Here is a 14,810-nt window from a genome sequence, read left to right on the forward strand (position 1 = left end):
TATTAGCTGTAGGTTCTTTGTAGATATCCTTTATCAGATTGAGGAAGTTCTGTTCTACTCCTGATTTATTTAGACAGAGGGACATGCACAAAATTCTGAAGATAAGAAGGAGTAAAATAAGATGATATGACAGGGAATGGCAAGGCATGAAAGACAAAGGAGAGTCTAATGAAAAAAGTCACGCTAAGGAATGTGACTGTATGCTGTCTTAAGATGACAGGCATTAAAGCAGGTGTATGGTACAATCAAATCTGTATTTTATAAAGATTCCTCTGACTCCAGTCAAGACACTGGCAAATTTGGAAACTTGCAGTTATTGGATACTGACACTAGATACGGAAGAAGATAACTATAGGAATTAAATGAAAGTTTTCCTTAAATGGGCCTACAAATATAACAGAGTCTTTATAAGAAAACGTGCATAAAACAAATTCAAATTCAATTTCAGCTTCAACTGAAGTTTAAACCCACTTTATAAGAATGTCCCTTTCTGATATTTCTGACTTTCAAACAAAAATAACGAATGGTGAAAGTTAATTTAAAATATTCCCGTAACACCTAGGATAACACAGAAAAGAGAGCATATTGAGAGGAAACAGAAGAGGTAGAAATTGAAGGTCCAGCATTATTACCAGGTAGAGCCAAGGAATTTTTGTTTTTTAAGACTCATTCAAAGTGTCACCTCCTCTCCTAGGTATTGTATTCCTCACCTCCAAGGTGGAAATAACTTATCATCACTTGTGTATTTCCACTGAGAAATGCCTATTTCTTGCTACTAGCACGTATCTCACTACTTTAATTATCTTTAATATGTTTGCTTCTTCCAGCGGTGTAGGTGAGGAAGTCTAATCAGCAAGCATTATCACAGGAACTCCCCAGCCCCGGATCCTGGCACTGGAAACATTTAACCGCTCCATGAGGAACTGAATACATGAAAAGATAAAATCTATCTTGGTTAACCTATTTTTTAAGTGCCAACTACTGAAATTAAGATTAACTAATTTTTTGGGCGCCTGGATGGCTCAGTCGTCTAAGTGGCTGCCTGCAACTAGGGTCATGATCCCGGGGACCTGGGACTAGGTCCCGCATCGGGATCCCTGCTCTGCGGAGGGCCTGCTCTCCCTCTCCATGCCGCTCTGCTTACTGGTGCTCTCTATCTCTCTGTCAAATAAATAAATAAAATCTTAAAAAAAAAAAAAGGATTAACTAACTTTTAAAATATAAGATATATATTTTTTGAAAGTCACCAACTGGATTTTAAAGAAACAGACAAATGCAGTTTTAGAAATGATATCAGGTTTCCTGTGCTGCCAGAAAAAAGAGCTGTGTATGTGAGGTAGTGGGCGACTTACTTTCTGCAGTTTGCATTATTATTTCATCGAGCTCTTTTTCCAATTTCTCATAAATGTCTAGCCTTGCCTGATGCTCAGAGTTCTGTGATTGAAGTTCAGTAATGCGTTTTTCAGAAGAGGCTTGGAGACTATAAAATTCTTTAGTTAAAACCTAATAGTAGAAGAAAAAAAAATTGCAAAGGCAGAATTAAACAAGGTTAACAGTTAAGACAAGTATGTGACACAAAAATACTCTTTTTTCCCCCCTCTTTCTAATGATTTTAATATGAGGAGAAAGTAGCTCGATTGAGATGACTGAGCAGGTAAGACAGATTATCTCTAAAGTAAATAATTCATTTGTCTGTAACTGAAAATTACAAAGCACATTACTGTAAGAAGTGAATAAACAACAAAATTAAAACTTGGAAATAGTTATCGGAGTAAGATTAGCATTTATTTATTGGAACTAAGAAAATGCAAGAGTGCCATACTTACCAGAAGGTCATTTATTTGGCAACTGTAGCTATTGGAGAAAGGCTCACAGGCTTATAAAGCTCTGTGTAAAAATGATATACCCATCCTCCAGCTTTCCAACAGAGCTTATTTCATCCATGCTGACCATGGTTTTAATGAGATTTCTGGTTTCTTGAACAATCATAAATTCAAAGCAACAAATCAAAATGATAAATATGAAGTCCCACTTGGGGCAGTAACAGAAAATGCCTTTATATAGAAAGGAAGGATTTAAAAAAATTATAAAAAACAGATATGGAAATTTGAGTTATTTTGTGTAAGCATAAAAAATCCTACATTCTCCAGTGGTGACACGTTGAGGGAATCACTAAGATGATGAATTCACTAAAAAAAGGAGACATTTCTAGTGGCAAAAGAAATGTTTTTAATACTTAAATTACATTCCAATTATCTAGAAAGTCTACTAACTAGAACAGGCTAAATTATGCAGTGGTATTACACGTGCTTCCCAGTACAGCATAAGCAAATTACTATTTCCTTAGAAGCAACAGAATATTATGGCTAAGAATATGGGTTTGTAGCCAGAAAGATTTGGATTTCAATGCTGGCTTTGAAACTCATTAGTTGTAGATGGTAGGCAATTACTCTTTCTAGGCCTACGTCAAGACATTGTTGGAAGGATTACAGAAGATGATATGCTCACAGTGCTTAGCACGGTGCCTAGAATACAAGTTGGAATGTGTCTGAAAAATACTATTACTACTATAAGAATTATGAGAATATTTTATTAAATGGCTTGTAGAAATAGAGATCCTTCCTTAATTACTCTGAATTTTCTATAATGATAAATAATTTTTAACACAACTATTTTCTCTCATAACATAAAGTTCACCTTAACAAATGTATGTGATTGTACGCTTTCTGTGATGTGGAAAAAGGAAAAGATGCAGATCTATTTCCAGTTTTTACAAACAGAAATTACATTTTCCTTAACATATTTTATCTTATTTTCCTTCAATTATTTCCATCAAAACTTCTCCCCAAAATAAACATTATTCCCTCACCTTCCAAATTTATTCTATTGGAGGATAAAGAAAGAATAACACGGGAATATCGATGATTATGACGATGACTATTATAATGATGGTGATAATGATGGGATGGTTTTAGTGTCCCTGATTGGATCAGAAAAAAGAAATTCATCTTTCAGTATTATTTCTTCTTTACTCTTGCCAGCTGGGAATATGTTTTCCAGAGACTTATTTATTCATCATAACTCAACTGCTAGTCAGTGAAGTGATGTAGAGCTTTCATAGAATTTATTATATTGACATATAATTCATTAAGACTTTGGTGGCTGATGACACTTACTAATTCCACAGTCAAAAAAAGGGATCAGTAAGTATAGTGCTAAATGACTATTCTCACAGCACAGCTGATACTTTTCATCTGTACTCTACATCCCTCAATAAAAACACCACACAATGAACACAGTGAACCAGAATGAAAGACTGTAGAAGTGGATATCTAAAGAGATAAACAATCAAAATGTAGAAGATGGGATATTTTGTAAAGTATTATTTTAATAAGAGATTTAAAAAGTGGTATTAAATTGAGAGATACAATTTAAAATTCTCTCTTCATAACACAGAGAAAAGATGGCCAGAAACCCGTAACAACTCTGTACTCTACCGGTAGAGAATTCCTTTTTACTATAGATTTATCTCAGTGGTTGCTATAAATACATTCATTACTGTTTCTGAAAAGCCGAAGAAGATCTTGATTACAGGACCTACGGAAGGCTATTATATTAAAGATTTTTTAGGAAAAACCAATATATGAACATTTGAGTTTGAACATGAATGCATAAAATCAGCTGTTTTCAGAAATCCATTAGATATTAAACTTTCACAGTAGCTGTTTCCTTCCTTTAAATAACAAAATGATAACACGAAGTTATATAAAATTATATATATGCAATTACATATAAAGTGGATGAAAATACAAAACTGTAGGTCAATAATAGCTTTAAAAAGAGATAAAAATATAAAGCCAGTGTTTGGGAGCCTTTGCCAATTGATAATTAAAAGTACAACAAGTTGTCTCCAAGCTCTAAGTCGAGGAAAATATTAGGTAAAAGCCAAAGAAAAGTATGTACATATGACAATCTTTATCCTTCGCAAATTTATTTCTCTCCAAATTGATTATAAATAAGAATTATCTTAGAAATACCTTCCAGTATTTCAGAAAAATGGATTTGAACAATAGTACTGTAGTAATGTTCATCAAACCATTCATGCACTCGTTATTTATTGAGCAGCCACCATGAGCAAAGCACTGTGTTAGGTAAATGAATAGTCCCTGTCCCTCGCCAAGGCTCCCAGTTTAATGGAGGAAAAAATGTAAAGAAATTCCCCTAAAGCCTCAGTTTCATCAACCAGTTTTCAGAATCATAATATGTTTTATAAAGGTTTTTCCACAACCTTTACACAAAATAACACGATAATTGCTAGTCAACTGCATTCACTGACCAAGTGAGTAGGTCTATGGGTGAGTGGTTTTCACACTGCAAGTTGTTACCTAAGAGGTCATGACTGCATATGCATATGCAGTATATATATATATACTGCATATGGACTGCAACCAGCTAAAAATAATAAAATAGAATGGTTCAGGAAACATCAGCATGCATGTGTTGTAAACTATTATGGAGTGAAATGTTGGTTTCAGAAGTACAGAGAGGGAAGTGCTTCCGGGTCTTCCTGTATATACCTCCCATCCCCCTTCCACCTGCCGCAAGACACATCCTTAAGCACAGTCAACCAAAGCGAAGGGGAGAAAAAAAAAAAGGCATTTTGCTAGGAATTATGAAATTTAAACCATGGAAAATATAACTTGCAAAAGATGAATTCCAAATTAGAGCTGATCAAATACGATCTAATTGAACATGCGTAGTAAAATCTGCCGTTGCAGATTATAACTGCACTAGGCTCCTGAAGAAGGTATTTTAAAAAGTTTTTAAATGCCAAATACTGGTTTAGAAATATACACTATCTATAATTTTCACTTCTATTTCTTATATGTATTTAATATCGTTTTTATATTTTTCCTAAGCCTTTATTTTCTGTGAGAACCTTTACCTTGTTAATCTTAGTTTTACCTATCAGAGTACTTTTCAGAAATGTAATCTCTGAGAAAGTACTATAATGAAAACTTACATCATTAGCTAATTAACCATGTTAATGACATTGCTACATTTTTCAATTTTTCAAATGAGCACTTCCCAAAAATCTAAGATATTCAGGAACATGACTACATGGAACCACAGAAACCATGAATGTAGCAAAAAATACAGTTTATAATATACTAACTGAAAATTGTTTAATTATCAACTATTTAAATAAACTCCAATTTTTAATATAATAAATAATGCTGTGATACATTCCATTAAGATAAACCTTTATGAGCATTTCTTATTATTTCCTCAGGTAAAATTCCTTTAAAATTACTGGATCACTTTTTTAAAAGATTTTATTTATGTATTTAAGATAGAGTGTACAAGTGGGGCAGATGCTTAATGGACTGAGCCTTCCAGGCACCCCATTGGATCAGTTTTTTAAGGACTTTAATACAGGTCACCATATTATCCTCCAGAAAAGATGTTCTATTTTCTAACTGCATGAGATTTCCATTTTAAGGGTACTCCTGCCAGCAGTTTCAAAACAACAAAAAGACCTAAGTAAAAGTAGAAAAGAGTTTAAATTTACATTTCTGTAATTATTAGGGAAAATACATGTTTTTGTTTATTTCTTGGCAATTTGCATGTCTTTTCTTGGGAAACAGTTCATTCCTTCTTTCCACCTATTCTCTAGAAGAGGAACGTAGGTCCTTTTGATAAGAGATCTTTTAAAAGGAAGGAGACAAGCCTTTTCTCTTATATAACATATTATTTTTCAGTCTTTATTTTGCCCTTTAATATTATTCAGAATTTTTTTAAAACATGGAAGAATTAAAGGTTTTATTTTATTTTTCTTATATGATTTCTTTCCCTGCTTTTAATCAACAGATCAACAGAATTAATCCCCAAATTTACATAACACAAAACTTCATCTGTATGTAGTTTTAATGATTTTATAGTTCTGTATTTGCATTTAGCTAGGATCCATTTCAGTTTTACTTTGGTATAGAGTGTGAAGTATGTAAGTATCTTCTCTGAATACTCAAATGATTTTCACAGCACTATTTGTTGTCCAATTCACCCTTCTCACCTGATTTGTAGTATAACCTTTACAATGAATACATTCTTAAATTTATGTAATTATTGGGGTCTTGAGTTCATACTTGATACCACTTATGGATTTTTTTTGGGTGGGTTTTAATGTTCTTACCTCAGAATGAATTTTAAAATGTGATACATATTTCTCCTTATTATTTCTTTTTTTTCCTTTTTTTTTTTTTTAAAGATTTTATTTATTTGACAGACAGATCACAAGTAGGCAGAGAGGCAGACAGAGAGAGAGAGGAGGAAGCAGGCTCCCTGCTGAGCAGAGAGCCATATGTGGGGCTCAATCCCAGGACCCTGAGATCATGACCTGAGCCGAAGGCAGAGGCTTTAACTCACTGAGCCACCCAGGCACCCCCTTATTTCTTTTTAACAATCTTCTTCAAATATTTATTATTCTTGGGGCACCTGGGTGACTCAGTCAGTTGAATGTCCAACTCTTGGTTTCAGCTCAGATCACGATCTCAGTGTTTAAAGATTGAGCCCCAGGCTCAGCGGGGAGTCTGCTTGAAGATCCTCACCCTTTGCCCCCCCAACCATTCACACAAGTACTCTCTCTCTCTATAATAAATAAATTTTAAAAATTGCTTATTCCTTGTTTTTTTCTTCTAGTTATACTACAGAATTACTTTGTTCTAATGTTCTAATTACTTAGAGCATGCTAACATTTGATTAAAAATATGTAATATCACTTGATAAAAACAGAAAAATTTGTAATGCTGCATATTACCAGAAAGATGGTGTTGCTTATATATTATCAAGTTGTATGCTTTTCTTGATACAGGCTCTGTACTATTCCTATTAAAAATATTGCAAGTAATTATATATATTTTAGTTGCTATTGTGAATGAGATCTTTTTGTTTTTTTCTTTTTTTCCCCTGACAATTCCAGTCCTTTTTATTAACATATCTTTCTGAAATATACATATCTTGTGTGTGTGTGCACATGTACACATGCAGGGCAGTGCTAGGTCCTACAGGTAAAATAAAAATAAAGCTCAATATAATATGGACTTTCTACTTATTAAAATTATATGCTATGCTAATTTTATTCTATTTTTAAATTATTTTTAAAAAATTAAATTCTATGCCCAAAGTGGGGCTCTAACTCCTGACCCTGAGATCAAGAGTTGCATGTTCTACTGACTGAGCCAGCCAGGAGTCCCATGTTATGCTAATTTTATTTTTTTTTAAGATTTTGTTTTTTTTTTATGAGAGACAGACAGAGAGAGGGAGGGAAGGAAAGTGTGAGTGGGTGTGGGTAACAAAAGGGGTGGAGAGGGTGGGGAAAAGAATCTCAAGCCGACTCTGTGCTGAGCTTTAAGTCCCACATGGAGCTCAATCTCACCATCCTGAGATCAGGACCTGAGCCGAAACCAAGAGCTGGACGCTTAGCCTATGGAGCAACCCAGGCACCCGTGTTATGCTAATTTTAAAAGAAAAGTCTGTATATGTACCTCTATTTTTTTCTGATATTTTTCACATTCCAACTGACACTGTGTGAGATTTCTTGCAGTTTCCTCTTGGATAAGTTGAACACGCTCACTTTCAAAAGATTTTAATTTACTCTGATAGAGATATTCTGTTACTTTGCTTTCTGTACTAAGTTGCAGTTCTCTGTACCTGAAAGAAGCAGAATGGTTATGAGACTCTACAAAAATCTCAATGATTTCTATTAACACAAACATTACTTGTACTTTTTCCACACCCCCATATTATTATGTAGTTAATAAGTTATATTTATATAGCAAAGCTTTTGTAAATAATTTAGATAGGCATATGTATGGAAATACATAAAGTCTGGAGAACAAAACATACTAACTAAACTACCTCTATTGCTCCCTTAGCAATGAATTTCTTTTGTCCCCAAATAATTATTGCCCATTATTATTTTGTAAGACATTTAAAATAAAAAATAGTAAGAGCAAGTTTCAGTTTTATTGCTTAAAATGATTTAATTTCTATACATTTCAAAGGCTGACTTAAATCTACAGCAAAATTGATTCCAAGCCTGCTGTTTCTTTCTGAGTTTAAGTAACGTCAGATGGAAGATGGCAGGAAATATGCACATTGGACTGCACATTCTTAGGAATTTTGTAAAATAAAATTTTAAGTTAGTAAATATGTATAGATGGATATTATAAGAAAACATCATGCACAAATTACCAAGATAAATAAGTAACAAGTAGTATATTATAACACAGATAAGGAACATTTTCTTCATTCCATATGGCTAACCTGTAATAAAACCCTTTCCATATATACATCACCACCTATTATAAATTTGAAAATGCTTCAGGATGATTATGTTCTAGAGAGGAAAACATAGGAACATTATACTGTTTGAGGGAGCTATTATGAACCCAGTATAATGCTAGATTATGTTATTAAAATTCATTTATTCAAATATTTATTCAGCTAGTCACTATGCTAGATAAATGTATATATAACGGTAGACAAAATGGTTTCCCTCCTCTTAAACAAGTTAGTTTCCTGGAAAAGATAGGCAAATAAACATGAAAATTCAACAGAGTATGGCAAGTGCTTCAGTAGGATAATCCCTAGGTACCATGGGAACACAGAGGAAGGAGACATAATTTGGTTTGTATGGATATGTGTGCGGTGGGCATTGGGTTGGGAAGTGCTGTAGAGAGAAGAAACGAGAATATGTGTACAGCAGTAAAGCAGAGAGAACAGTCTTATTTCATTCAGGGTATCTCATGGAATCCTTATGACAACTCTATGAGGGATTTTGCAGATGAAGACCCAAAGGCTCAGAGATGTCAGAGAATTTCCTTAACAGGAAGAATCTGCTAGTAAATTTCGGGTTGGGTCTCAAATCCAGCTATATTTGACTCTATAGCAAATGATGTTTCCATGACTATTATGATATTCTTAACTGACATTTCTGAGGTCAGATAAGCATTTTTTTTTTTAAGATTTTATTTATTTATGTGACAGAGAGAGAGAGAGAGAGATCACAAGTAGGCAGAGAGGCAGGCAGAGAGTCTGGGGGAAGCAGGCTCCCGCTAAGCAGAGAGCCTGATGTGGGGCTCGATCCCAGAACCCCGAGATCATGACCTGAGCCTAAGTCAGAGGCTTTACCCACTGAGCCACCCAGGTGCCCCTCAGATAAGCTTTTTAAAGGTCATTTCACTATGTGACAGTAACAGTAACATTCAAAGTATAATCAAAGAAGATATGCATTAGGTATTAGTTCTTGGCTCCTTCACTCTTGACACTTTTTTTGTCTTTGATAAAAACATTCCACGTTCAGATTGGTGGAAGTTCAGTGGATACTGGTACACATGATTTAAGATAAAGCAAGGCTTTCAGGTAAATGCCAGCTTGTGTGTTTAACTTTCTGTAAAGTCCTGCCAGTAGGACACGACATATGTATCTGTAAAATCTTTTACAATTTTATTAAAAAAACATCTTTTTATACAGAAAAAGAAACACTGAAAATATTTTTTATTGAGACATAATATATACACTGTAAAATTAACCCTTAAAAGTGTATAATTCACTTTTTATAGTTTTTGGTATAATCACAAAATTGTGCATCACCACTATCTAATTACAAAATGTTTCTATCACCCCAAATAAGAAAGTCACCTTCATTTAGCAATTACTCCCCATTCCCCTCTCCTGCCAGGCCCCTGCAACCACTATTCTACTTTTTTACTGTATGGATTTGCTTACTCTGGACATTTCATATAAATGGAATCATATAATATGGGGCTTTTTGATGTTTTCAAGGTTCATCCATGTTGTACCACGTATGAGTACTCCATTCTTTTTTACAGCTGAATAATATTCCATTGCATGGATATACCATAATTTATTTATCCGTTCATTAGCTCTTAGACGTATGGGTCATTCCCACCTTTTTGGCTATTATGAATAATGCTACTATGAACATTTATGTAGAAGTTTTTATGTAAACATGTTTTTGTTTTTCTTGGTTTTATACCTAGGAAAAGAATTGCTAGGTCAAATGGGCACTCTATTTTTTAACTTTCCGAGAAACCGCCAAACTGCTTTCCAGTGTGGCTGGATTACTTTACTTTCCCACCAGCAGTTATGAGGGTGCTGATTTCTCTACATCCTTATCATCACTGTTTTTCTTTTATTGTAGCCATTCCCATGGGTGTGAAGTGGCAAAAAAAATTCTTTTACTCAAACATTTATTAATTCAACGTTTTACTGACCTGAAAGTGTCCCTGAGTTAGGTTGTTTTATAAATATAAATGTATAAAACATGTGTGAGATCAATATCTATTTTGTATGCTAAACCCAGGGAACACTCTAGACTGCATTAGCCAAATAAATTCTAGTAAATCATTCAGAATGTGATATTGATCTTTAAAATTGCTTTGAAAAGATTAAACGGCGAAGTTTGCCTTCCTATGGATTCAAGACATTGTGGGTAATCAATGCCAACTCCAAATAGGAAATTACAGGCTCAGCTTTTAGCACCACCTGTTCTTTTGCATTATACAGCACTTGAAAGTTACTTTTAGCAATATAGTATTCCCCTATATTGAAAAGTTAAATAACAAGTTATCTCCTAGAAATTTGAGAACACTAAGTTTAATAAACTGACACTTCTAGAAGTCAAATGATAATTCTAAAGGACTAATTTATTCCTGCATTGTTGATACAATGAAAGAATCTGCCTCCAGCCATGAAGCCTGTGTGATAATTCTGAATTTATTACAGTGAGCTGTGACAATGCTGAAGAGCGTTAGAGCTGCAAAAGCAGTACTGCCATGATGACCAGAAGATGACAAGAGCGAGTGCCACAGACTCAAGTAATTCCTGCTTGCTTGTTTTGCTAATAGAACCTGTCACATTTTACTTTGTTGATTCTGACTTCTTGTCTTATTCTCATCATGTGAACATCTTATTTGAACGAAGTATTATTAGCCATCTGTTAACAACTTTATGTTTCACATTCTAATTCAGCATAGTAACACTAAGAGGTAAAACTTCCTATAAAGTTAGAAGGATAATCAGAATCTCCAACTATCCTTACAGTGATCTCATCCCAGGTCCCAATTTAGCTAGATTACGCTACATTTGTAACTGGGTTTTTAGTTTTCTTAAGATTCACCCATATATCACATAGTGCTTTAAAAACAGTAATACAAAATTCTAGAATTAATTGTTTCCTTGTAAGGAATACATTACAACAAATTTTTTAAGCTGGAGATATAAGGAGACAGGTTAAAAGGTGAAAACCACCTATTAAATAGGGAGCTACAGACATGCTGACCATAAGAAATGCTCTCAGGCTATGGCGAATTAACTCCAAGTAGCATCGCACGTTCTGCAATGCTAAGAAATAACTGCAGGGGAAAGATCAACGCGGCATTCAATTCTCAGAAATGGTAGAACTCATTTGAATGAAAGCACTGCATAAAACACTAAATAACAACAGATGTTTAGTTTTTTTAATAAATAAGATATATTTATTTTAGAGAGCCAGAGCATGAGTGGAGGAGTAGAGGGAGAGGGAGAGACTCTCAAGCAGACTCTGCACCGAGCATGGAGCTGGAAGCTGGGCTCGATCTCATGATCCTGGAATCAATGACCTGAATGGGAACCAAAAGTCGGATGCTTAACCGACTGTGCCTCAAAGACAACAGGTTTTTTAACAAAATTTATATGAGCAGTCACAATATATACACTATGGTGAAAGTTTTCCTCAAGACACTCTGATTATTAAGCCAAGAAATGTGTACGGCTTATTCCTAACTCTATCAACAAGGTTATCATTGGGTAAAAAGGTGAAGGACCTATATACTTATTAGTCTTTTATTTAATCTCAGTTTTTTTTTTTATTGCAATAAGAAACAGCAACTGATCTTTGAATTTTGTCCACAAAATGTTCATGGTTATCCCAATATTAAAATTGGATATTGTATCTAATCTCATTTGGTAGAAAGCCATTCTAAGGTAAAATACCCAGAACAGATTATACTCAGTAGTGAAGTTCCTGTAATCACCAGGACCAGGAAGTGGTCCCTCCACTAATAAACTTTAAGAGCTGGTCCACTCTGGAAGGCAGGACCACAGCAGTGGAGGTTGGGCGTTCGTGCGCCAGAGGAGAGCTACGTGTAGAGAGAGCACAGGAAGTAAAATCTGCACAAGGAAGACTGGCAAAAGAAGCTAAGCAGAGTAACAGGATTTGCAGTGACTGGCAAGGATTCAGGGAAGGAATTTTAGTAGTCAGGCATTAGGCAGAGTAACTGAGAGTAAGGACTGAAAGGTATTCTGGGTCAATACAGAGAAAACACTGTGGGACTCAGAAAAATACAAAGGAACAGACAGTCATGGCTGGACCACTACATCCTTTGTGTGAGGAGGATAATCTAATTCTAAATTTCAAAATCAATGGGGCAGAGGCGGCTGATAAACCTGCCACATATAAAAGGCGTGCTTTGAGACAGAGATGCATCTGGGTCTCCAGATAGGAAGCCTTTGGTGGATTTTGCTGTGGGAAATTGGAGTTGACAAGGGCTGACATTTCTTATCAACTGAGCATCAATCTTACATAGATCGGCTATCAATCCCATTTTACTTTGCTATCTCTGACTCCTCTCCCTCCTTTTTTTTTTTTTTTTAAGATTTATCTATTCATGAAAGAGAGAGACCCCAGCAGACTCACACTGAACTTGAAGCCCAACATAGGGCAGGGGACTGGGGAATAGGGGAGGGAGTGGGGAGGGGGTGGGAGAAGAGGGGTGCCAATCCTGTGACCCCGAGATCACCACCTGAGCCGAAACCAAGAGTCAGTTGCTCAACTGACTGTGCTGCCCAGGGGCCCCTTCTTCACTATTCTTTTAATAAGGCCTCACTGAGTTGATGTTCCTTTCCACATTATTCATTTTGGTTGAGCTAATAAATGATCTATAGCTTAACTAATCTTTGTGCCTGCTATTTCTAATTCCCAGGGGATAAGACTTAGTTTCATTCTGTGTACAGAGAATTCTGGTTGTGTTTCTAGACCTATGTATGTATTTTTAAACTTGCATCACATGATCAGAATGCCTCTGGATAGATTACTGAATAATTAACCAAAGCCTAAGATTCACTTATTACAACAAAGAAATGAGAAAAAAAAATTTGTTTGTTTGGATTTTCTGTTTCTGTGGCTGAGAAAAAGCTGTCTCTTAGGTTAAAGAAACAAAACCACTGAGTTTTTAATTATGTCTAAAGCTTTTTTTCTGGTTCTCAATAGTATATATTTATCTGTATATTTTTATCTGTAGATTAATATCTAACAGTACATTAACTAGTATTCTACCAATGACATATTTATTTATTTTAAAAAGATTTTATTTATTTGTTTGACAGACAGAGATCACAAGTAGGCAGAGAGGCAGGCAGAGAGAGGGGAGGAAGTAGCTTCCCCGGTGAGGAGAGAGCCCAATGTGCGACTCGATCCCAGGACCCTGAGATCATGACCCGAGCCAAAGGCAGAGGCTTAACCCACTGAGCCACCCAGGCACCCCCAACTACATATTTAAAGCATACTGAGAGTGAGGCACTAGAAGACAAAATACTTTTTACAAAAGTTATATTCTTTCTTCTTTTAAAATTGCTATTTTTCTATAGAGCTAACTTTCCATTAACCAAAATATTTCATTCATCAACATCTAATTCATTTAAAAATACTTACTGCATACCTGTGTTAGGTATTACTTATCAGATACTGGTCAAGCACAAATAGCATCACTACTCTTCAAGGAACTCACATTCTGATGTGGGAGATAAACAAATGTAAGGTGATAATACTAATAAATTCTAATAATAATCACACAGAGTAAGGGAATAGAGAATGAGAGAGACGGTGGTGCTATTTTAAAGACATTGGGCAGGGAAGGCATTTCTTTTAAGGTGGTATTTGAGCAAAGACAAGTATATGAGCGTTTACTAAAACTTGTATTTTAGAACTTAACTAACTGATTAGTAAGAAAACACTTGTGGGCCATGTATCATATTTAAGATTTATATAATATAGACATTTTCTGTTTAAAGAGATACAGTATCTTTTGCCTAGAAAGGCAAAAGAAGTCCTTCACACTTACTTGAGACTTGGTACCTTAAACCAGTATTTAAAATTATGTGCCAAAACTATACTAATGGATTTACTAGAGAGTCTAATCTAAATTGCAACTAGGACAAAGAGGACTGAATTTTTAGTAAATGCACTAGTGGTATCAGGATAAGTGCAACTATTTTACAGACTGGGAAATAGATACTTATTTGAACAAATAATTCTGTTATTATTTAAAAAATAATTTAAAGGGGGCGCCTGGATGGCTCAGCTGGTTAAGTGTCTGACTCTTGGTTTCAGCTCAGGTCATAATCTCATGGGTCCTGAGATAGATCCTTGTGACATGTCAGACTCTGTGCTCAGTGGGGAGTCTGCTTGAAGTTTCTCTCCCTCCCCTCCTCCTCCCACTTGTACCCACTCTCTCATGCTCAAATAAACAAATCTTAAAAAAAAAAAAAATAAAATAATTTTGATTCATTTTTATACTGACGTAAACAATAAGTCACATAAGAATTCTCTTTTCACCATTTAAAATTGATGTCTTTTTTAAAAAGTCCTTTGAATGTTTGTACTGATTATATAATAAAAGAAGAAAAATATCATTCATAAGCTCATAGTGACAGCTGCTGTTTATATCTTTATATATTTCCTTCTTGTC

General features: G+C 34.8%; 1 protein-coding gene across 7 annotated transcripts in view; it reads right to left on the reverse strand.

Annotated features, from left to right (window-relative positions):
* The window catches only part of PIBF1 (progesterone immunomodulatory binding factor 1), a 197,868-nt gene that overhangs the window by 80,905 nt on the left and 102,153 nt on the right, over positions 1 to 14,810 (reverse strand). For all 7 annotated transcript variants that reach the window (XR_004279083.1, XM_032314449.1, XM_032314445.1 and 4 more), the window contains 2 exons: positions 7,545 to 7,710; positions 1,353 to 1,503 (listed from right to left, as the gene is read on the reverse strand). Coding sequence is in view for 6 of the 7 variants with exons in the window: in XM_032314449.1 (XP_032170340.1) it covers positions 1,353 to 1,503; positions 7,545 to 7,710 (317 nt within the window). In the remaining variant the exon portion in view is untranslated. The remainder of the gene's footprint in view (positions 1 to 1,352; positions 1,504 to 7,544; positions 7,711 to 14,810) is intronic.

Source organism: Mustela erminea, chromosome 15, assembly GCF_009829155.1.
Source record: "Mustela erminea isolate mMusErm1 chromosome 15, mMusErm1.Pri, whole genome shotgun sequence".
Classification (NCBI taxonomy): Eukaryota; Metazoa; Chordata; class Mammalia; order Carnivora; family Mustelidae; genus Mustela; species Mustela erminea.